The sequence below is a fragment of the Kogia breviceps genome, chromosome 19 (assembly GCF_026419965.1).
Source record: "Kogia breviceps isolate mKogBre1 chromosome 19, mKogBre1 haplotype 1, whole genome shotgun sequence".
Classification (NCBI taxonomy): domain Eukaryota; kingdom Metazoa; phylum Chordata; class Mammalia; order Artiodactyla; family Physeteridae; genus Kogia; species Kogia breviceps.
This window is the reverse complement of record NC_081328.1, coordinates 25511460-25534666: the sequence shown is the minus strand read 5'-3', so window position 1 is coordinate 25534666 and position 23207 is coordinate 25511460. Positions and strand designations below refer to the sequence as shown.

Below are 23207 nucleotides of genomic sequence, written 5' to 3'. Positions count from 1 at the left end.
TATGTCTCAGGAGTACAATATATTCAGTATTTGTATATGTAGCAAAATGATCACCACAAAAAGTCTAGTTACCAGACGTAACAATTTTTTTTCTTGTGGTGAGAATCCCTAAGGACTACTCTCTTAACACCTTTCAAATACGGTATGCAATACAGTATTAACTACAGTCACCATGCTGTATATTACATACCCAGGACTTATTTATTTCATAACTAGAAGTTTATACCTTTTGACCCCCTTCACCCATTTTGCCCACCGCCCAGCCCCTGCCTCTGTCAACCACCAATCTGTTCTTTGTAAATTCGGTTTTTTTATTGAAATTCCACAGGTCAGATCATACGCTATTTGTCTTTCTCTGTCTGACTTAATTCATTTAGCATAATGCCCTCAGGAGCCATCCATGTTATCACAAATGGCAAGATTTCATTCTTTTTTATGGCTGAATTATATATATATATACATACACACACACATACCACATTTTCTTCACCCATTCATCCATCGATGGACATCAGTGTTTCCATATCTTGGCTATTGTAAACAATGCTGCAATGAACATAGGGGTGCCCATATCTTTTCGAGTTAGTGTTTTGCTTTTTTTCACATCTTTATTGGAGTATAAATGCTTTACAATGTTGTGTTAGTTTCTGCTGTACAACAAAGTGAATCAGCCATATGTATACATACATCCACATATCCCCTCCTTCTTGAGCCTCCCTCCCACCCTCCCTATCCCACCCCTCTAGGTGGTCACAAAGCACTGAGCTGCTCTCCCTGTGCTATGCGGCAGCTGCCCATTAGCCATCCATTTTACATTTGGTAGTGTATACACATCAGTGCTACTCTCTCACTTCATCCCAGCTTCCCCTCCCCCGCCCCTTGCCCTCAAGTCTGTTCTTTACGTCTGTGTCTTTATTCCTGCCCTACCACTAGGGTCATCAGTACCGCTTTTTAAAATTCCATATATATGTGTTAGCATACGGTATTTGTTTTTCTCTTTCTGACATCAAGTTAGTGTTTTTGTTTTCTTCGGATAAATACCCAAAAGTGAAATTGCTGGATCATATGGTAGTTCTACTTTTAATTTTTTGAGGAATCTCCATACTGTTTTCCATAGTGGATGTATCAATTTACATTCCCACCAGTAGTGCACAGGGGTTCCCTATTCTGCACATGCTTTCCAACAACTGTTATTTCTTGTCTTTTTGATAAGAGCCATCCTAACAGGGGTGAGGTGATAATCTCATTGTGGTTTTGATTTGCATTTCCCAGATTAGTGATGTTGAGCATTTTTTTTTCATGCACCTGTTGGCCTTTACTATTTGTCTTGTTTTCCAAACCCTGGAAAGAAAGCATGCTTACACAAGAAACCCAGTGCCAAGATTCCATCATTCGTGTTAATCTCACTCTCTCTGGAGTCATACCTCTCAAATCAATGAATACACACTCTGATACATATCAATGTCATGCAAATTAAAACTGGACAGCATCTCCTTTGGTCCAATAGCTCCCAAATCTAACAAACTCCACTGGACTAAACCTTGCAACACCAGAGTCTTTAGTCAAGGCAAACCTTGTTCCAGAAATGTTTAATCTTTTGCATTATTATAAAACAAGACAGCAATTCGCAAAACTCAACCGAACAAGATGACTCAGCACGGAAGTTTAGTTCAATATGATTTTATGTAAAAATCTGCAAAGCTGAAGGAGGGATCTGATGTTTTGTTAAAAGAAAACAATTTTCACACTATACATTTTAGCCGTTTTAGTTCTGTGCTGAATAATAACAGAAAAGGAAGTTTCTGTTCAAGATCCTCACTCCAGCACACTCAGCCAGGTGCTCGGGATCCTGCATAAGATAACCCTGGTCTGAGCCCACAGTAAATCCTCTCCCCCGAGTGGAGCCCCGGTTCTTCCCCAGGCACACATACTTATTTCCACTGCTCTCCACAGGCCCTAAGAATCCTTCATTTTAAAGTTGAAAAGAGTATGAAAGGATTCCTTAACTCACTGCCTGCAATAAACCCAACTACTGGTTAACTCTTGACAATTACAAGTATAAAATACTTGAAACGTATAAGATGTTCCATATTGAATGGAACATCTTAAATGTTAAAAAAATTAAGTCAAGTAACATGCTTTCACGTTTTAAAATGTTACTTAATAAAACTTACTGAGACAAGATACGCAGCACTTTTTTATACTTGGTATTATAAACTCCTACTGACAATGGCAACTTGATGGTCAAAAACAATGAAAAAGAGAAAAAAACATACACATTGCTTTATAAACAATGCCTGAAGAATGTCATGTTTTGAATTTTGTTACTAAAATTAAGCCTGCGGGGAAAAAAAGAGGTCTAAAAAAAGCAACACCCATGTTATTTTAAATGATGAGGTAGATTTTTTCTATGCGGTAAAGATAACCAAAAATGCATACAACTCTCAAATCTTCTTTAAAAAAAAAAAAAATAAGTTCAGGTTATAGTCACTTTCACAAATAAGACATTTATAAACCATGAGGTGGAGAGATCATACTCAGGGAAGCTCCGCACTTTGTGTTACTTGAAGATTCGATAATCAGTCTTGGATCAATTAGTTCTCTCCAAAAAACGGTGATCTGAGTAAAAACAGAAAATATTCAGTTTAGAGACTTTATTTTGAGGTCGCATGAATTTTAGTCGTCTTAAAAGTCCATTTCCATTTGTGCAGAACGCTTGAAGACCTGGAGTAATTTGAGTCCCAGTAAATTAAGTTCAATCAGGGTAGAAGGTCTTGTTTACCTAGAATGCAGCTAAATTTTACAGTAAACATATTCCATCTTTCTTTGATTTGGAGCAGGGCTGTATGGGGCGGGCAGCTGGTTACAAAGCGGTCGGGAGGATTTGCCCAGCAAGCCTCTGTGGAAAGGCAGCCCACAGAGCTCCCAGGAGGCAGATGTGGCCCAGGAAGGTTATATCACTATACTGTTGATGCCCTTTTGTGCAGCTCTGTAGCTCTTTTCCTGTGCTGCCTAAAAACAGGAGGTATTTCACATTTTACCAAGAGAAAGCAAAGCTAACATTGGCCATATGAATAATGAGAGCCATCTAGTGTCAAAAAAGGTAATTACAGGCCCCACTTCAGGCCGCTGTTTAATAAGGCCTCCAAGAGGAAAGCCTTCAACGTTTAATTTTCCAATGTAGTTTCCAAGAATACATTTCAACAAAAAAGTGGGGCTGCATATATTGCAAGTGAAGAAGTACAGGAGACTGGGCAAAATCTGCTGAGCCTACCACAGACCCTAAAAATGTGCTTTTGGAGTAAATCCCCGAATGGCATCTACCCCAAAGACAAAGCAAAACATACAGTCTGCTTAGGGTTTCCACAAATTCACATTTCAGATAAAACGTGACTGCAATACTAAAACTCAGAATAATATCATAACATTTCAAGTATAAACACCTTAAGAAGTGGTTTCTTAAATATAAATTCTATTCACTTTAATGCTACCATACTCTACTAAGGCAGCCATTCCAGCAACTCTGGAAGTCTGGCTGCCTACAAAGCTCTAAACCATATACTTCCTAAAATGGAAATTGAAGGACTGAAACAAAATCAAAAGACAGATTCATCATTTTACATCATTCTTCAAAATGACCTGTGCTGTTATAAGTCAGAATCATGGTTAACATTTGAGAGGTAGTAGTAACTACAAGGAGGCGTGATGGAAATTTCTGGAGGGGCTGCTCATGTGCTATTTCTTGATCTGGGTGCTGGTTACTACATGGGGTATGTTCACTGGTGAAAACAGCCCAAGCTGTACATTTATGTGTACTTTTTTTTTTTTCAATAAAAAGTTTTAAAAATGCTACTCTTTTCTACTGACACCCTTATAAAACTGTGATTTGATTTGATTTGATTTTGATTTTCAGCCGTGCCACATGGCTTGTGGGATCTCAGTTCCTGACCAGGGACTGAACGAGGGCCATGGCAGTGAAAGCCCAGAATCCTAACCACTAGGCCACCAGGGAACTCCCAAAACTGATTTTATGCAACTATACACTCCTAAATAAGATTTATTTGTGCATCTTCTCTTATAGGCTCTCTGACTTTCAAGATGGCACCCTAACTTGGCACTTGGCACTGTTATAGCCACCCTGTAGGCATAACAGAGATCCCCAAGGCTGAGATCCTTTATGATTTTAAAACAGGCAGTTCAGGAAGCTGCAATGTCACCTTCCAGGCCACCAGTAGCCAGTCAAGAGAGTGGACGACCAAGCAATCCCAAGAAGAGAAGCGTGCCTACCCTCTTCTCCTGCGTCACAGCGTACTCCACTACCTCGGCTCCATTTTCGTTGTGATAAACCAAATCAAATTTCCCAGGTTCTTTCACGGCTGAAACCAGACGGTAGGAAGGAGAGACAATGAGTCATTTCCCAGTAGTGAAATGTTCCTCTACAGGGAATTCATATCATTAGAAAAACAACCACAAGCACACTGTCCATTGATGTGGAGGCTGGCGACACACATGAAAGTATGGAATGCTCAGTGACGGGAGAGCCTTCGAAAACCCTGCATCAAAAGACAGGAGCTTCTCGGCTATTGATCAGTGACAACCTTTCCTTCATCAAAAAGAAATGAGCTTGATCCGTTACCACTAGTAATCCTGGAAAAGAATGTGTAACCACAAGATAATCCCCCAAATAGCTGGTATGTTTCAACAAGGGAAGGTAATGTGAATTCTGCAAAGTTCTTATATCTTGCTGTGTCCTCAGAAATCACACAGGCTTACTACTTGGTAATACAGCAGTCCTCACTTTACATGGTAGGGTGGGGCCGTTAAAGTGACCGTGCAGGCTGAAATCATGCAAAACAATCTTAATCAATGGGAAAACTTATGATTGTCTCATGATCTTTAAAATTTTTTGTCAAAACTTTAAAACCTTTATGTATAGGGAAATGAAAAAATGCTAAAACTGCTATCTATGTAGTACACTGATATAATTTAAAACAGAAATACTGAGAATTAAAGTGTTCTATGTCTTTGTAAGAAACTTATCGAGGGTAGTTTGAGCAGTGCTCACCTTCTTGTCATGTAACCACAGTACAGAGTGAGAATCTTTTCTACGCCTTATATAACTGTCCTACTCCTCTCAGTTTGTTATTCTTTGAGCTTTTAACGTCATGAAATAGCTCTGAGAGTTTCTTTTTCACAGTTTTGCGAAGTTTTTGCTGATGTCACTTCTAGGACATCCTCATCCCTGCCATCACAACCGCTTTCCTCGTTGACGTCAAGAAGCTCACATAAAGCTCAATGTCAACATTCCCACAGTGAGCTACTTCTTCTATGATTTCACTTAAACTCGATTTGGATGTCACGTTTAGCATTATCACTTTTTGTTTCTTTGTTGGGCTTTCATCTTTGTTGACCAATTCCCTATTTCAACTATCCAGTTTTGTAAAGTGTCACGTGGGTTCACCACTGAGAGACAAGGAAGCAGCACAACTACACACTTCGCTGTGTTATGGGAACTGAGTAACAGATGCACGGTGACCAACCACCAACAGACTTTGAAAGAAGTGATGTGACTTGTCACTAATCATATGGCCATGTGTTATTCATGCAGTGATTTGTGGACGGGAGAGCTAGTATACAGTTACTCACAGTTAAAAGTTAACATACCAATGTCACCGGGGAGCTGGTTTTATTTAACTAAACCATGGTAACTGAAATTCATGTATATTAGAACCATGCAAAGTGAGGACTACCTGTACTTCTGCTAAAAAACAGATGAAGTTTCTTGACACTCCCAAAAAGAAAAGTCCTAATTGGATGTCATCACTGTCAATCACCTGACAAGAAGTGATCAGGCTGTGTCCACAGAATTCGACCATGGACAAACCTCTGTCCACCATTCCAAAGAAGGGGGATTTCTTCAAATGAAACCGAATCCGAAGAAAGCTGGAAAACCAGTGGAAGTTTTGTTTTGTTTTGTTTTGTGTGTGTGTGTGTGTGTTTCTGGCTGCACCGCACGGCTTGTGTGATCTTTGTTCCCCGACAAGGGGTTGAACCTGGGCGCCTGCAGTGAAAGCACTGAATCCGAACCACTGGGCTGCCAGGGAATTCTCTGAAAAACCTTTTTGAATGATTTCTATGTACTGGAGTTCTGAATCTTTTACTCACTACCTTATTTAAACACGAACAGAAAATAATTAATTCCTTAGAGTCTGCTAAAGAAAAAGAGATCTCCTCTACTCCCTGGCCAGGGACCCCTGCAAACACAACCCCAGTTAAGTCATATACTGTAAAAGCCCTCTTATTCCAGGATTTCAGAACCAATAATGGGTGGGGTGAATCAGGGATAAAGCAGGGAACCATTTAAAATAATGTGTGAGAGTGTGGATACACTTGTACTTTAGACATTTTATTTTGACTTAATACACAGAAGTATGTTCATTTGCCTATCTTTTGAAACAGAGCTAGTAGGTCTTATGAGTCCACCAACTAGAGCTGTCTTTCTTTTATAAATCATATCCTTAATGTATATATGCAATTTCCACAATTTTTGAGTTTTGAGGTTTTTTTTTTTAAGTGATGCAAGAATACAAAAGCTGGCAACACAATGTAAGCGTAGAATCTTCCCAGATTTTTACCAAATTCCTCCCAATCTCTTACAGCTGATCCACCACATATAATTCAAAAGCGAATTTTTCAGTAACAATCCTGAGTCAGCATTCAACTTAGGTTTCACAGACATAATTTTTTTTGCCATCAATTTTCATCAATTTATGTAATTTTACGAAATTACATAACTACAGTCACAAGAACAACTCGCCTAACAGCTCTGGGAACAAACCCAACAACTCTTAGTAGACACGCACCTCCACTTGTGGGAGTGCAGCACCCACCCTCCCGGCCACTCTGTGCTGACAGAGGTATGCAGAGCGCCAGGCAGCCATGGGGGCCAAGGAAGACAGCAGCGCCTGTGTGTGAAAGCTGTTTAGAAACCAATGTAGATGCGAAGAGCCTACACTGCCAAATTCTTTTCTAGAACACTCACCAGGTAAAGATGAAAGAATTTCTATATCTACTTGCTGGGTCTCCGGATTATGGCTTAATATTTTTCCTTCCTTTCAAAAACAAAAGTCCAAGTCAAAAATCAACATGTGAACTATTATGAATATACTAAAACCACTGAATTGCACACTTTAAAACAGTTAAACAGTGAGTTTTGTTATGTGGGTTTCATCTCAACAAAAAAAGTTTTTACATAAATCGACATGCATTTGAAATAAAACTCCCACATACCAAGCCAGCATTTCCCCTGGTCTCAATCATCCCAGGAGCAGGTACCAAACAGGGACAGCCCCTATAGCCCACAGCCTGCTACTTATTCAGACTAGCCGATCCTAAGCCGTCTCCCTCACCCTGCTTGCCTACACCAAACCCCGATAAAAGCTCCTCCCTGCTGCTTCTGCCTCCCAGCCACAACCAGGTGCTGTCCCCTGTGGTCCTGCCTGGTGTGGCATCCCCCTCTTCTCTCGGGAAATGTAAGTAATAAATTCCTTTCTCAGTAGCACTGACTTCTCTGTGTCATCACTCAGTCACCTCCATAAATTAAAACCCCACGGATACAAATGAGACAGGTTAGGGGCTGAGGAGACTACATTCTTTGAAGGTAGTTTTGACTTTTAAAGACCAGCTTAATGAATAAAGCCGATGATCTAGCTGGATAACAGTACTTGACATCAAAGCAAAAAAGTGGTACTGATTTTCACCCTTGAAACAGTTTTGAAAGCAACTTCAAAAAAGTTCTAAAAACACTGGGAAATAAAGTAAGCAAATAGCTTTCCAAGATGATAACTATAATGACCAACATCCATTTAATATGAGTTTTAAAAAAATCAATATCATCTATAATCAACAATTGGTAGAGGCTGTGGGACGTACCAATTCATGTTTATCTCCATTTCCTCACGTACCACAGAATTAAATTAGTCATCTATGGCAGGGTGAAAAAACATCCTGGTTTGCCCAAGACAGGTCCATTTACATTTCCTTTCAGTATAATTATAAATAAAATATTAAGCCTTTTCACTCACAAGTGTTCTGATTTATATAAGTTATGTGGTCACCTATATTAAGGGGCTAAGATGAAAAAGATGATAAAACACCAGTTACCCAGAACTAACCAACCAAATCCCTTCATGAACTGATTCTTCTTCCAGCCTGCTTTTGAAGAAAGATTCTTACCAAGATTTTAAAAGGCTACCAAGGGATCAACTCAGATTGAATCAAATCTTCTTACACCTTATCTGTATTACTATATTAACGTTATCAATTATTCCCTTAAAAAATGGACTTACATTCTGAATCTCACATCAAAATAAGAAAGCATGCATTTTAACAAGATTTTCAGCAAAATTTTGAATGGGTGAGAAAGGAAAGGAAACATGTAATTACTGATTGAGTCAAACTTTTACTGAACTGTGATAAAGTTCATATGCCAATATGAAGTCCCATACAAATATTAAGTGAGTAAATTCTGAGGATAGTATTTGTGAATTACCTGTGGTTTACTGGTAAAGCAAAACAAACCATATTAGATGATAATAACCAGTAGTAATTCACAAATATATGAAATAGATTCCTATGCTGAAAATAATCAAATTTTCTGGCTGAGAGCTATCTATTTTTCTCTAAATAATTTTGTGTATCTAAGCTGATTAGAAATAAATGAGTAATCAAAAAAATTAAATCTGTCATTCTCATTCTATATTCTTCCCAAGTATTAAGAAAAATAACACTGGGAGACTTCAAAGTGATATTATCAAAAAGTGTACATTTTGAAAATATTTTTATTTTCTACTTTATGACATTATTTACTCCATAAAAATCCATGTTATCCATATTAGCAGTATTAAATATGACTTTAACTTCTTTAATATACTAGACATTTGATTACCTTAAAATAAAGAACCTTACCTTGTAGTCAGAAACATCAGGAGAATAATCGGATGTTAGTTCCAAAAGCTAAAAAAGAAGAAAAAAACTCACAAATACACATGCCCTGTGGCTCCTTTCCCCTACTCCTGAGGAAAAAAAGCACGCAGTATTGGGGTGTCCACTCCACCGCTCTGGGAGCCCTACCATGAGCCTGTGGCAAAACAGGGGTTCCAGTAGGAAAGGTTTTTTGGGGGGGTTGGGAGGTTTTTGGGGTGATACATAGAGCCTTTTTTTATTGAGCACTTGCTATGTTCTAGACACCAGGCTGAGCCATTTCTACTCATTCAGAAAACAATTACTAGGCACCTACTACATGCTAGGCAAGAGCACGTGAAAGATATGATCCGGGAAGAGTTATTACAAATATGATATAATATAAATTAGTTTAATAAATTTATTAAATTTTATTAATATAAATTATATTATATTATAAATATAAATGTAACCTGACATGCTAATGAGTAAGTTTACTTAGAGGGGGAATAATCTTTTTTGTTGTAACTATTGTTGTTTTTTAAAAATATACCTTAAATGCAATCTTTTCTCCAACTTGAGGAGCAGCTGCTAAAAGCGGTAAGAGACTGTAGTCCTTCTTGTGTGTCTCTATGGGATTCTGAAAAACAGTATTAGTCATGTGATTTTGTTACTAGTGAGAAACTGTGAACCCATGACATCAATTCCAGAAACACTACGTGAGGTAAACTCACGATAGATAATACTTACCTGGATAACAGTAGATGAGTTTGTCACCATTTCATTCAACTGCTGTTGCTTCTGATAATCAGCATTTCTATTTAAAACACAGGGAACAGCATGCCCTCGTCCTCGACCTCTGCCCCGCATACCCCGACCCCTCGCTCCCTTCCAAGAAAGAAGGTCCTCTCCCCTACTCCAACCTCTTCCCAAAGTGATGGGGAGAGTCATATTGGGAGGAGGACCAAGGGCCTGTCTGCCACCATTTGAGTCCGACTGCTTCCATCCAGCAGCGTTTGGAACCTGTGAGGATGGCCCTGGACGTTTTCCTGCAAAGAGACCTACAGTCTTTAAGAAATCTGCAGTACACACCGGGGTACTCTTTGACATCACACATTGGTCATCTGACTCTGAACTAGAGTCTGAACTAGAAGATGATGTTCTGGAGGTCTTGCCCTTGATGGGGGTAGAGGTAAAACCAGTTTCTGCAGCCACTTTGTTTGCAGTTGTGGCTTTCATAGAGGAACCTTCCTTTGAGACTTCAGTCGAGATTTTCTCTGGGGAATGTCTGACCTCCAAGATGACATTGCTGAGACCATCACTGGTTGATTCATGATAAGACTCAGACTCTGAGGAGGAATTGGGACTCTCTTTTGTACAAATGCCTGTGCCACCTTTTCTTTTGGCTTTCACAAGGCTGTTTCTAGCAGGAGGACCTTTTGGAGGACTGTACTTCAGGATGGTCCACTCTTTCACTGACTGTGCTTTAGAAGACTTGGGAGTCTTTGTCTGCTTTTTATATTCACATTTCTCCTTTTTCTTTGGTGATTTTCTTTTGGTCTCTCCATCATCAGCATCCACTACACCACATGTGGCTTTGTTTTTCCTCTTGTTTTTTTTACTCACACTCTGATCTGGGACAGCTTTTGGTTCTAGATCCAAGGTCTTCTCACTGTTATTGTTCTCATGCCTCTTCCAATGCTTCCTTGAATTTTTGTAATCTAGTTCGGTTTCTTCATCTTCCTCCAACTTAAATGCCCGCTTCTTTGCTTTTCTAGGTAATAAACGAGTACTATCACCATTACTAACTGTTACAGGACTCTCAGCAACTCCTCTCTCTTCCAATTTAACTCTATCAAAAGAACAAGAGAGAAAGCTTTAGTAGTAATTCATAAGCATGTCTCCAGGATGTAGTTACATACTAAGAGGACTGCAAACTGTCACTGTCATCAGGCAATGAAAAAATGTCAAATCGCTTAAGGACAAAAGACCCTTTTTAACAAAATGGCCTATATGGCATCACTTACGGTCTCAAATGACCACCATCTCAAATGACTAGTTTTATTTATTGCTCAACTACTGCATCCTAAACATTTTCTATAGATTTTCTCTAATCTAAACACCGCCATGAAGAAGGTATCTTTCATTTTAAAACAGATCACAAAATTACGGTTCAGACAAGTAACTGCCCAGGATCCACAGCTAATAAGCCACGGAAATAGGATTCAAACCTGTTTGTCTAACGTCAACGTTCACAACCTTTCCACTACATTATGTGCCTATGCTAAATGGTGATAATGCTAACTATCAATTTTTGTTTTTAACTGTAAGCTACTTTTTAAAAAATCAGATTTGATTTTTATTTTGTTTAAATTTAGGAAAACACCGGACAATTTATAATTTATGTTCTCTGGGGTACTGACAGCCATCGTAAAATTCCATAACATTTGGTGATTATTAATTTTATGTGCCAATTTGACTAGGCCCTGGGGTGACCAGATATTTGGTTAAACATTGTTCTGGGCATGTTTGTCGGGGTGTTTCAGGATCAGATTAACATTTGAATTTGTACACTAAACAGACTGCCTTTGTGAGCAGATAGTCCCAGCGTGAATGGCCCTCACCCAATCCACTGAAGGCTGAATGGAATAAAAGGCTGATCAAGAGGGAATACGCTCTCCCTGCCTATCTTTGAGCTGGGACGTCAGAAGAACTTCTCCTGACTCAGATTAGGAATCAGACTGAAACACAACATCTGCTTTCCTGGCCTTTGCACTTGGGCCAGAACTTTATCATCAGCTTTCTCAGGTCTCCAGCTTGCCGACTGCCCACACAATATCGACCAAAAGTAACTCATATATTTTTGGCATAAATACAGACCTGTACAACTCTTCTGGAGGCCAACTTGACAGTACTTATCAAATTTTAAAATTGGACCAAGGGGTACCCTTTCTGGGAATGTATCTTACTGAATCGTTGCCCAAGTACACAAAGATATAGAAGAATACTCACCACAGCAGTATGTAACAGTGAAAACCAGATGACAACTGCCAAGGGCTGAATGTTTTGGTGTTCCCCCCAAATTCATATGTTGAAATCCTAACCCCCCAATGTTATGGTATTAGGAGATGGGGCCTTTGGGAAGTGATTACATCATAAGGGTAAAGCCCTCATGAATGGGATTAGTGCCCTTATGAAAGAGACCCCCAGGGCTCCCTAGTCCCCTTCTACCATGTAAGGACACAGGAAGAAGGTACCATCTGTGAACCAGAAAGCAAGCCCTCACCAGACCATGAGTCTGCCGGCACCTTGATCTTGGGCTCCTCATCCTCTAAACTGGGAGAATTAAATTTCTGTTGTTTACATGCTACCCAGTTTATGGTATTTTTATTATAGAAGCCCAGTCAAACTAAGATTACAACCTAAAATGTCCATGAATAAGGGGCTGGTTAAATAAATTAACATGGCCATGCAAAGGAATAATATAGCATTTAAAAAGAATGACGTAACGATTGCATCACATATCATATATACTAAAATGAACGATACCCAAGATATCTTGGGTAAAAAAAGTGAGGTGTAGGAAAAAATGTATATTATAATGACATGTGTATTTTAAAAGTATAAGTATAGGGGCTTCCCTGGTGGCGCAGCGGTTGAGAGTCCGCCTGCCGATGCAGGGGACACGGGTTCGTGCCCCGGTCTGGGAAGATCCCACATGCCGCAGAGCGGCTGGGCTCGTGAGCCATGGCCGCTGAGCCTGCGCGTCCGGAGCCTGTGCTCCGCAACGGGAGAGACCACAACAGGGAGAGGCCCGCGTACCAGAAAAAAAAAAAAAAAAAAAAAAGTGTAAGTATATATGTTTGCATATGTACGGAAAAGACACTCCAAATTTAACTGAGGATACTTCTGGAGAGTGGGATGTAGGAAGAGTACATGAGAAAAGAAATAACGGATTGTGCACCCTGAACTATTTTGAAGTTTAATTTTTTTTAAACAATAAGCCTTTTTGTTTGCTTTGTTTTCATAAAAGAATAGGAAGGGACTATGAATGTTCCACAGTGAAAGCCGCCCAGGCCTAACTTCCACTGGCCTCTGTTTACCCATGGGCATTGGACAGACACGCTCCTGAACACGAGAGAAGAGCTCTCAGTATTCTATATCCCCCAAGCCATCAGCACGCTACAAAAGGAGATTTAGCGTCAAGAGACCCAGAGCTGCACAAGGATCAGCAGCCGTAATGGCAAGGACCTTCTCTGGCTCCGAGGTCTCAGGAAACCAAACCGCCGTCAGCCTGGCTCAGACACTCTGTCTTCTTCACTCCCTCTGCCAGCCTCACAGGCATGTCAACAGGGGCTTGGCTGGCCGTCCAACGAGCCACTGATCACAGCAACATGAAATGAGAGCTCATCTCTAATGTTCAGTATTCAATAATCAGTATTAAATGCTGCACAGTCAAAAGAGTGACAGAGGAGAGAAGGCATTCTGTTGCCTCACAGAATGACTCTTCAACAGGGAGATCTCACTCCAGCTGGTCGCTCTCCAGGTGCTGCAGCCAGGCCTCTGTGAAGCTCTCTTCGGCGGGTGTTATGGGATGAACTGTGTCCCCTCAAAATTCTCATGCTGAAGTCCTAACCCATAGTACCTCTAAATGTGACTGTATTTAGACAGGGCCTTTGAAGAGGTAATCAAGTTCGGATGAGGCGTGAAGAGCGGGCCCTAATCCAATCTGACTGGTGTCCTTCTGAGAGAAAATCTGGACACACAAAGACACCAGGTCACGTGCCTTTTTCTGAGGGCAGAAAAAAGGTCACGTGAGGACACAGTAAGAAGAGAGACACCTACTGGCCAAGCAGAGAGGCCTCAGAAAGAAACAGAACTTGCCAACACTTAACCTTGGACTTCCAGCCTCCAGAACTGTGAGAGAGAAATTTCGGTTGCTTAAGCCTGTGGTGTTTTGTTAGAGCAGCCCTAGCAGACAGATGGGGCTCCAGGCAAATGGGGGCGCTTCCTCCTCCCAAGGGAGATGGAGACCGCCTTCAGGAGCTCCATGTGAGCAGCCTGGGGGCAGAGGAAGTCAGATTCTGGGGGCCCAAAAGAAGGGGCTGTGAGGAAGTGGCCGTGGCACACCAGTGTGGAGATGCTCGCGCCTCCAGGGCTGGTTCTCAGGATTCCCACAACCAGGCTCCGCTTTGCCTCAGGAGAGCTCTCTCAGCACTCCTGGCAATCCCGACAGAATTCTTCTGCTGGGCAAACTCATCCCTTCACCAAGTCAGGGCAGCTTTGGCCTCCACAACTGTACGAGGCTATCCAACCTTCAAGGTACTGTGAAATTTCCCGACCATTTGTGTTCCACGATGATCTCTTCTTTCTCAACCATCTTCTGCACTTAGCAGCAAAACCTGGTATGATTATCCAGTCAGATAATTATCCACTCCACATGACACAAGAAGATAATAGACAGAAACACAAAACTAGTTATTTTGCTCTACTCCAACAATATTGGGTACCTTTGAGAAAAGAAACTGTTTTCTTCTGTAGCTCTGAAGAAAAGTGAGTCTGTCAGGGGAAGACAGAGAATGACTATGGACATGAAACCACAAAAACATATAAAACTTTTCCAAATTCAACTTTTTCCTAAGGTCTGCCCCATTTCCCACTGAAGCTAGCTGCAGAGGTATTTCTTGCCATATGCAATCGTGCATTCTCGTGTTTAGGAGGAATTCTGCCTGCCATTATGCTATATTTATTTCCCATAACAGTTTTCATGGCTTGCTTTTGACACTGTTGACTTCATTATAAAGAGTCTAATTTCCAGATGATTCATTAAATGAAATATAACTGCAGTTAGCCATCAGCAAGTTATTAATTCATTAGACAGGAAATAGATCAGAAAGTAAACTTAACAGGAGAGAATGCAGTCCTTACAACTGCAATATTTAAATAGTCCCTGAATTGCAGAGAGAATGGAGATCTATTTCACAGTGAATAAAAAGGAAAAAGACCTCTTTTTGAAACTTGGATTATTTCAAATTGTCACTGGAAACAGCTAAACATTATTAGTAAATCAGTGTTCCTGCTTTGAAAAGAGAGAAAGACACACATATGCTCAAAGATGTAGCAGTTGTTCCAAGTTAAATTCCCGGATGCTAAAAAAAAAAAAAAAAAAAAAAAAAAAAAAAAAAAAAAAAAATTCCCGGATGCTCTGAAGAAATCTTATGAATCTGACATACTCTGGGGAAAGGAATATTCAACATGCATCAAATGGCAAGCAGAAGTAAGTAGCCTGGTTCAGAACTCTAGAATTTTTTTTCACTGTAGATGAAGCTTTTAAAAAGAAGCCCTGAATAAATCAGTCCAAGATATGAATCCGAACTGAAATGATCGTGTCTTACCATTTTATTGAGACACATCAGCCACACGTGAGCAATTTACACCACAACCGCTCCTTGATACTCATCTCAGTATCATTGTTTAAAACTCCCAAAAGCATATTTTAAACTATTTTCTTTCCCAATTCACAACCCAAAAGGTTCCAAACACCTATTTAAGTGAACCCAGGTGAGACACAAAATGACGCCCACCAGTCCCAGGAGGTATCGCAGGAGCTCTGAGATTGGACACCCTGCAAGTGGTGAAGAAAGGACACAGGTCCTTGCTTGGTCCATTTGCTTGGGTCTCCGGCACCTGACCCTGCGAGCTGCCAGGGGAAGGCGGGGTCTCAGGCACGCCCGGCACCCCGCGCACCTAACACAGTCCTCGGCTAAGTGAGCGCTTGCTAAGTCAAGGCTGGAAGAAAACGCGGGCCCTGCCCACACCCAAGATCAGGGTTTTTCCAAGTGTGGTCCACCAACCTTCTGCGTTAGAAGCTTCCCGGGGAAAGATGCTCGTTACAACGCAGATTCCTGAGCCCCATACCTGACTGAACCAATCAGAATCTCCGGGGTTCACGGAAGTGCAGTTTGACAGCCCCCCACCCAGCTCACCCCGACCCTCACCCGGACCCACACGCGGTCTCCAGATGCCGGAGGCGCCCCCGGGCGTGCGCAGGCACGTCCCCGCGCCCCACCGCCGCGCCCCCATCCCGCCCGCTCACCTGAGGCAGTCGTTGTCTCGTACCAGGCGCGCGCTCTCGGCTGGGGGCAAGAGCCCCCCTTCCAAGTAGAGGCCCAGGAGGGCCCCAGAACTGAAGCCGAAGCGCTGGCGGATGAGACTGATGAGATCTGTGACTACTCGGCATCTGTTCAAGTCGATGAGAAGCCAGAAGGACGTGCAGTGCGGGGTGGCTGGCGGCGGGTAATCAAATTGAAGGCGTAGCCTAACCGTCTCGGAGGCCGCCATCTTGCTCGATGCGCAACGGAAGCCGAGAGATTCCACTGGGCCTCCGAGAGGCGTGCTCGGGGCCCGCCCCCTGGAGCCTGTTAACGGGTGCCACCTATTGGTGGCAAATGGCAGCTCCAGGCTTTGTGAATGACGAGAACGCGGAGTGGGATTGATTCAGGTACGCTCAAGACAGGCCTAGGGAAGAGAATAAGCGAAATGCCTTTATTCCTTTCCTGCTGAGCCCTACGTAGGGTCCGAATTTAGGCAACTCTCTAGATAAACAAGCACTGCTCAGCTGTGGTCTACTTCTAAGATATTTGCTCATATACATAATTTCAAAAACGTAACTCCCAATGCATCTAGTTTACAAAATGTTTCATCATACAGAGTTGCAAAAGATGTAATTCCTAATGTATTGTAAATATTGACATTTTAAAATAAAACCATTAATCACTCTCTTAAAAGTATCCAGTGGAATTTAAATACCTTAGCAGTTTAATACCTACCACCATGCAAATTTTAAAATATAAAAAGTACGTCCTCTTATTAACTCTTAGGTAAGGGAATCAGAAATTTTACATCACTTGAATTTTCATTCTATTTCTTCCACATAATATATTAACTCCTTTAGTTTTCATTACAAAGGTATGAATTATGAGTTATTATTATTATTCACATTTTGAAGATTAAAAAAACCCCAAAAGTTCAGAGAGGTTAAATAACTTCCCCAAGGTCACCAGACTAAGTACATGGCTAATACCTTGCAGTCAGTAGATACGTTTAAAAAAATTTTTTTTTAAGTTTTATTTTCCCTAATGCTCTAGGTCTTCTGGATTGAGTTATTACTATTATTAGAGGTACACAATTGATCAAAATACCATAAAACGCCACACATTTTGTTACATAATTATTAAACGGAGAAAATAAAATGGATATGGACCATATCTATTAATAAAATAAATGGAGCTCTGTGTGGGGATTTTTAATTAGTCCAAGTCTCTGTGAATGGATATTGCTAAATGAGACAGGGCTCCCGGACCTATTTTTTGTTTTCATAGATGTGACGCCCTGAGAAAACATGTTCATTTATGTAAGTAGATAAGAATGGAAGGACTTATGTTATTGGCTTTATCAGTCAATTCCTTAAAACTCTTTCCAACTTACATGGTAAAATCACCTAGAGATCGTTCATTAAAAATTATTTTCAGTACTCCTTCAGTCAACAATTCAGTTAGGTTCAATAATGTTAAAAACAAAGAATTGGGAATCACCTGACTTTCAAAGAAAGTGTTTACCCAGTCGCTAGAGTTGTTCACTTTCTCAATATCTGGGAAGGCTCTACTAAGATTTAAGTGATTATTATACCACTTACTTTTACAATTAGAGGTGCCTGGTCTATGGTGCTAAAATTAGATGAAACTGGGGTAAAAATGACAATTCATAAAAATGAGGATTATGATAAAAGACCTGTATATTGATGACAGATGGATAGAGAGATGGATGATTATATATAAATCATCCATATATAATATGCATATAAATCATCCATATATCATCATCCATATAAAACTATTACATATAGATTTATTAGCAATTTAATCTGATAGTTGAAATCAATTATGTTTATAAATATTCATTTGATAGAATTGGAAGAGCATATCAATATCTAAGAAAGAAGAGTTAATCCCAATGAAATGAAGCTAGGTTCTCAAGTTCAGGGCATTGTTACATTTTTTTGTATGAATGATTGCTGTTATGGACATGATTTACAGCAGAATCCACTACATGTTTCCCTAAAGTTAATCTAAATTTAATAGCTGGTGGAAACAAACAAGTACAGTAGGTGCTGTAAGGCTATGTGGATGGGGTCAGGAGGGAGAAAGACACTTTGAGGAGAACAGAAACAGTGCACAGACACATTCTCAGGCAATCAGCTGTAGGAAGGAGTCCCAGTGAAAGAGGGAGATGAACTGAATTCTCTTAAAACCACACAGGCCTACCTCTCCTTAGAAAGTGCGTGCGACTCCTCAGGACACATTTCCGCCCAGTTTGATGACTGCTACTCCAAAACATGGAAAGTTACCTAAGCAGCGTTTACCTGGCTAGTCTTGTTTCCTTTCTGGAGATGCACAAAACACCACCATTCCCCCTATTATCGGGACCTCGAGTGTGTCCTCTGTGGTTTCTGGTGAGAAATCTGCTATCCTTGGAATTGTCTTTACTTTATAGGTAAGGTGTCATTTTTCTCTGCTTTCAAGATTTTATTATTGTCGGGGTTTCAAATTTTTAATTATGCTGTGTCTTGGCATGGAATTTTTTAGGTTTATCCTGCTGGAGTTTCACTCAGCTGCAAGAATCTGTAGGTTTATATCTCATGCCAAATTTGGGGCATTTTCAGCCATTATTTCTTGGGGTACTTTTTCAGCCGCTCTTCCTAGGATTCCAATCGCTTAAACGTTAGGTCTCTTATTATAGTCCCACAGATCCTTGAGGCTCTTTTTTTTTTTTTTTTTAACTTTATTTTCTCTCAGTTGTTCAGTTGAATTTTCTATTGTTCTCTTTTAGATCACTGATTATTTCCTCTCTCCCCTCCATTTTGTTGTAGAGTCCATCCACTGAGCTTCTCACCTTGGTAATTGTATTTTTCAGTTCTGAAATTTCCTTCTGGGTCTCCTTTACATCTTCTATTCCTTTGCTGAGACTTTCTATTTCCTTGCTGAGTCTTTCTTTTCTTACATTCATTTCAACATGTTTATCCTGTCTGCTTTAAAATATTTGTCAGATAATTCTAACATCTCCATTATCTCTGTGTCGGCATCTATTAATTGTCTTTTTTTCAGTTTGAGATCTTCCTGGTTCTGGGTATGAAATTGAAGAAGTTGAAATCTGAACATTTTCATATTATGGTCTGAGATTCTGGATCTTGTTTATTCTGTTTTAGCTGTCTTTCTCTGACACTGCTCTGGTGGGGGAGGGGAGGTACGGCAGGTGGGGATTTAAGTCCAAGTTCCTTACTTTGGGCTACGTTAACACCTGAAGGCGCAAGTGGCAGAGAAGCTCCTCCTTGCTGCTGTCACTGGTGGGAGTTCCCATCCTGGTTGACATGTAAGAACGGACTCAAGCAAACTCATTTGTCTCTGGTCCCTGATTTATTTATTTATTTATTTTAAATTACCTTTATTCAAGTCAATTTGTGTGTGTAGGGGGGGGGGTACGCGGGCCTCTCACTGTTGTGGCCTCTCCCGTTGTGGAGCACAGGCTCAGCAGCCATGGCTCACGGGCCCAGCCGCTACGCGGCATGTGGGATCTTCCCGGACCGGGGCACGAACCCGTGTCCCCTGCATTGGCAGGCGGACTCCCAACCACTGCGCCACCAGGGAACCCCCCCTGATTTATTTTTACCTGAGTTTGGAAATTTGAGGAACAAGGTACATTCTGATACACCCCACATATAGAGTTGAATTCCTGTCGTTGCACCTAAGGGATTTAAATTTAGAAACTGAAGCTGAAAATAAGGAGCATGAAAAATAGCATTGGCCTTTCTGGGTTTTCGTTGTTCCTAAGAATTATTTCTAGTCCATTTCTTCTCTCAGATTTTCCTGTTCTCACTCAGCTTTGTCAAGCACATTTATCTCTTCCCTCCTCCTTGACTGGGGGGCTTTTTTACGATTCCCTGCCTGCTATCATCCTGTTTGAGTTTTGGAAATAATTGCCATGGCGTTTAGCCCGGTTCCTTCAGGAAATTAGCCCTGAAGAAGAGAAAAAACACTTTTGTTGCAACTATGAAACAAAATTGCCTGCCCCCCCGCAGATCTGGTCATGTGACTGCCTGCCTAATCCTCTTCCCCGGATTCACACCACCTGCAGTGAATCCTGAGTTAGTAGCTTGTCAGCAGTAGCTGCATTCTCATCCAGACCAACCAAGACCCCTTGTACTTTATTCTACAACAATTCCCCTATTACTTATAGCTCCCTGAATATGCTGGTGCCTCTGAGGCCCTGCATACAAGAAAAGAATAATTTATCCCAAACTTGGAAAAAGGCAAAATGCTGACTGTTTGCCTCTCTGATATCATGGCAGAGTAGTTTCAATAGGGCTGCATGGGTCTCATAGGATACTCTCAAATACTACTTCACGGTCAGGGTCTGTTTCGCCAACCATCCAGGACAGCCTGATCCTCAATCTCATGGTGTCCACAGTTTAGTGAGGAAAATAAAATTAAAATAAATAACCACACAAACGATTATTTTAAAACAGTTATGATGAGCATCAAGAAGTAGAGGTACAGGATGTTGTGAGATCCTATGTAGACTTCACATAGTCTGCAGTGTTGGGAAAGGCTTCCCTGGGAAGTGACGTTTAAACTGACAGCTGAAGTCTCAATAGTAACTAGTCAGGTGCAGGGGAGAGAAAACATGCAAAAGGGCAGTCCATACAGGGAGAACAGCACGTGTAAGTGCACAGAGAAAGACACACACAGAAGGAAGATGGTGTGAAGACACACCGGGAAGAGACTGCCATGTAACACCCTGGATCGCAAGCGTATGCTCTGAGAATTCACTGGGAAGGCCTTTAACGAGCCCTCAGCCAATGAGCCTCCATCAGCTTCTCATACCCTTCCCCAGCATATAATTTTAAAAGTATTGTTGCAAACACAGTTTTGAGATAAGTTCACAATAGATTTCTTCCAATCCCGTTGCCTCCCCCAAAGCTCTATTACATTTTTGATCTGTCCCGAGAGGACAAGTTTACATCACAGAAATGCAAGTTCAAACTGAACCACAAGCATCACCTTAAAAAATGTGCTTTTGCCACTCTCCATGAGAGAAAATTCCATTGGCTCTTCAGTCTTGACTCACTTTTGCTGTTCTTTCTGCACAGTCCCCTTCTTTTCATCTATCTCTCTTCTTTCCTCTCCTAGAAGGAAACCAAATTCCTCTCAAGTTCCTGTGCAGCACAGTTTAGCAATTCTTTGTTGCCTTGGCTGATTTCCCTATACTCTCAGCTCCCATCTCCTAATGTCAAGGAACCAATAAGTTTTTTTTTTCTCATTATGGTTTATTACAGGATATCGAATATAGTTCTCTGTGCTATACAGTAGGACCGTGTTGTTTATGTATTTTATATATAGTAGTTCGTATCTGCTAACCCCAAACTCCTAATTTATCCTTCCCCACACCCTTTTCCCTTTTGTAATCATCCATTGGTTTTCTATGTCTGAGTCTGTTTCTGTTTCATACATAAGTTAATTTGGGTCGTATTTTAGATTCCACGTATAAGTGATATTTGTCTTTCTCTTTCTGACTTACTTCAGTTAGTACGACGGTTTCTAGGTCCATCCATGTTGCTGTACATGGCATTATTTCATTCAAAAAGATATTTTTCTTAAAGACCATTCCAATTCTTGGGAGGAACTTTACTGCTGGCTCTTAGAATAATAATCTTTCACTTGGTTCCCAGGTGTGTTTTGTTGCCTTGATTCTAGTGATGATAAACTGTCAAGAAAAGGGGATATGTTAGTGTTCGCCCTCATAAAAGACCACCCAGTGTTGAAGGCCAGATTAAAATGGAGATTATAGTGCACCTACTCACAGTTTGCCATACTTAACACCACATTTATCTACACAGCCACTGTAAGTGACTCATTGTTTGGTGATTCTTGTGTCATAAGAGCATTTGGGGGGTTCCCTGTTTGGTAGCCTTTGCTTACATCGTCAAAAACTTAAACAGATGAAATAGTATGCACTTCAAGTCCTAAGGCATTTTAAGAATGGACTTCTACAATCCACCAGAGGTCTAGTCCTACTTTTCCTAGCTTTTTCCTTATATTTTATTATAAAAATTTCCAGACACATATAAAGGTTGAAAAAAATATATAGTGAACACCCATATACCTGCCGCCCATATTCTACCATTAACATCTTACTATAATACTTGCTTTATCACATATTTATCCATCTATTCATTGCTCTTTCCACCCATCATTCCATCATTTTTTTTTTTTTTTTTTTTTTTTTTTTTTAAATTTTTGTGTGGTACGCGGGCCTCACTGTTGTGGCCTCTCCCTTGCGGAGCACAGGCTCCGGACGCGCAGGCCCAGCGGCCACGGCCCACGGGCCCAGCCGCTCCGCGGCATGCGGGATCCTCCCAGACCGGGGCACGAACCCGTGACCCCCGCATCGGCAGGCGGACTCTCAACCACTGCGCCACCAGGGAAGCCCCTCCATCATATATTTTGGATGCATTTTAAAGATTGCATACACTTCCTCCTAAACACTTCAAACCCATATGATTAACTAAAGGTGAAGTTTTGTTTACAATTTTTTCCTTTTCAAGCAAAATTTGCCTCTTGTGAAATGAACAAATCAAGTGTGTTTGCTGAGTGTCGACAAATGTATACATCTGTTGTAATGCAAACACCTGTTAAAAACAAGACAACAGGCCCCAAATGAAGTCACTTATGCTAAGCCCCACATCACCAAACAGAGACTTAATTACAGTTTTGTTTGTTTGTTTGTTTTTGGTTTTTTTTGTTTTTTGCGGTACGCGGGCCTCTCACCATTGCGGCCTCTCCCGTTGCGGAGCACAGGCTCCGGACGCGCAGGCTCAGCGGCCACGGCTCACGGGCTCAGCCGCTCCGCGGCACGTGGGATCTTCCCGGACCCGGCACGAACCCGTGTCCCCTGCATCGGCAGGAGGACTCTCAACCACTGCGCCACCAGGGAAGCCCTAATTACAGTTTTGGCTGTCCCAGAAATGGAATCTTAAACCAGTCCATTAGGATTTGTCTATTTAGCACTAGTTAATCTGCCTGATAGACCCCTGCCATCCCGTAAAGGCAAGTAAACTTGCAATAACCAACCCACGTTTTTGTCTGTATAACTTCCTCATTCTGCTCCTTTCTACCTATAAAAGTCTTTCA

The 23207-nt window shown here is 41.1% G+C and overlaps 1 protein-coding gene across 1 annotated transcript; it reads right to left on the bottom strand.

The window, feature by feature from the left end:
- Positions 1–1574: 1574 nt before the first annotated feature.
- On the bottom strand, positions 1575–16342 carry COIL (coilin). Its single transcript, XM_059047725.2, has 7 exons — positions 16058–16342; positions 9712–10813; positions 9515–9601; positions 8968–9015; positions 7043–7112; positions 4288–4376; positions 1575–2619 (listed from the first exon to the last, which is right to left on the bottom strand). Exons 1-7 carry the CDS (start codon positions 16300–16302, stop codon positions 2509–2511), a joined length of 1752 nt encoding a protein of 583 aa, XP_058903708.1. The 5' UTR covers positions 16303–16342; the 3' UTR covers positions 1575–2508.
- Between the last annotated feature and the right edge of the window lie 6865 nt (positions 16343–23207).

Bases quoted from the DNA above. Each gene is read 5' to 3' on its own strand.
- COIL (XM_059047725.2), bottom strand. From the start codon at position 16,302: ATGGCGGCCTCCGAGACGGTTAGGCTACGCCTTCAATTTGATTACCCG. The intron at 9,016-9,514 runs GTATATTTTTAA...CTTCTTTTTTAG, and splicing joins GAGAAAAGATTGCATTTAAG to CTTTTGGAACTAACATCCGA. The intron at 2,620-4,287 runs GTAGGCACGCTT...GTTTTTACTCAG, and splicing joins CTGTGACGCAGGAGAAGAGG to ATCACCGTTTTTTGGAGAGA.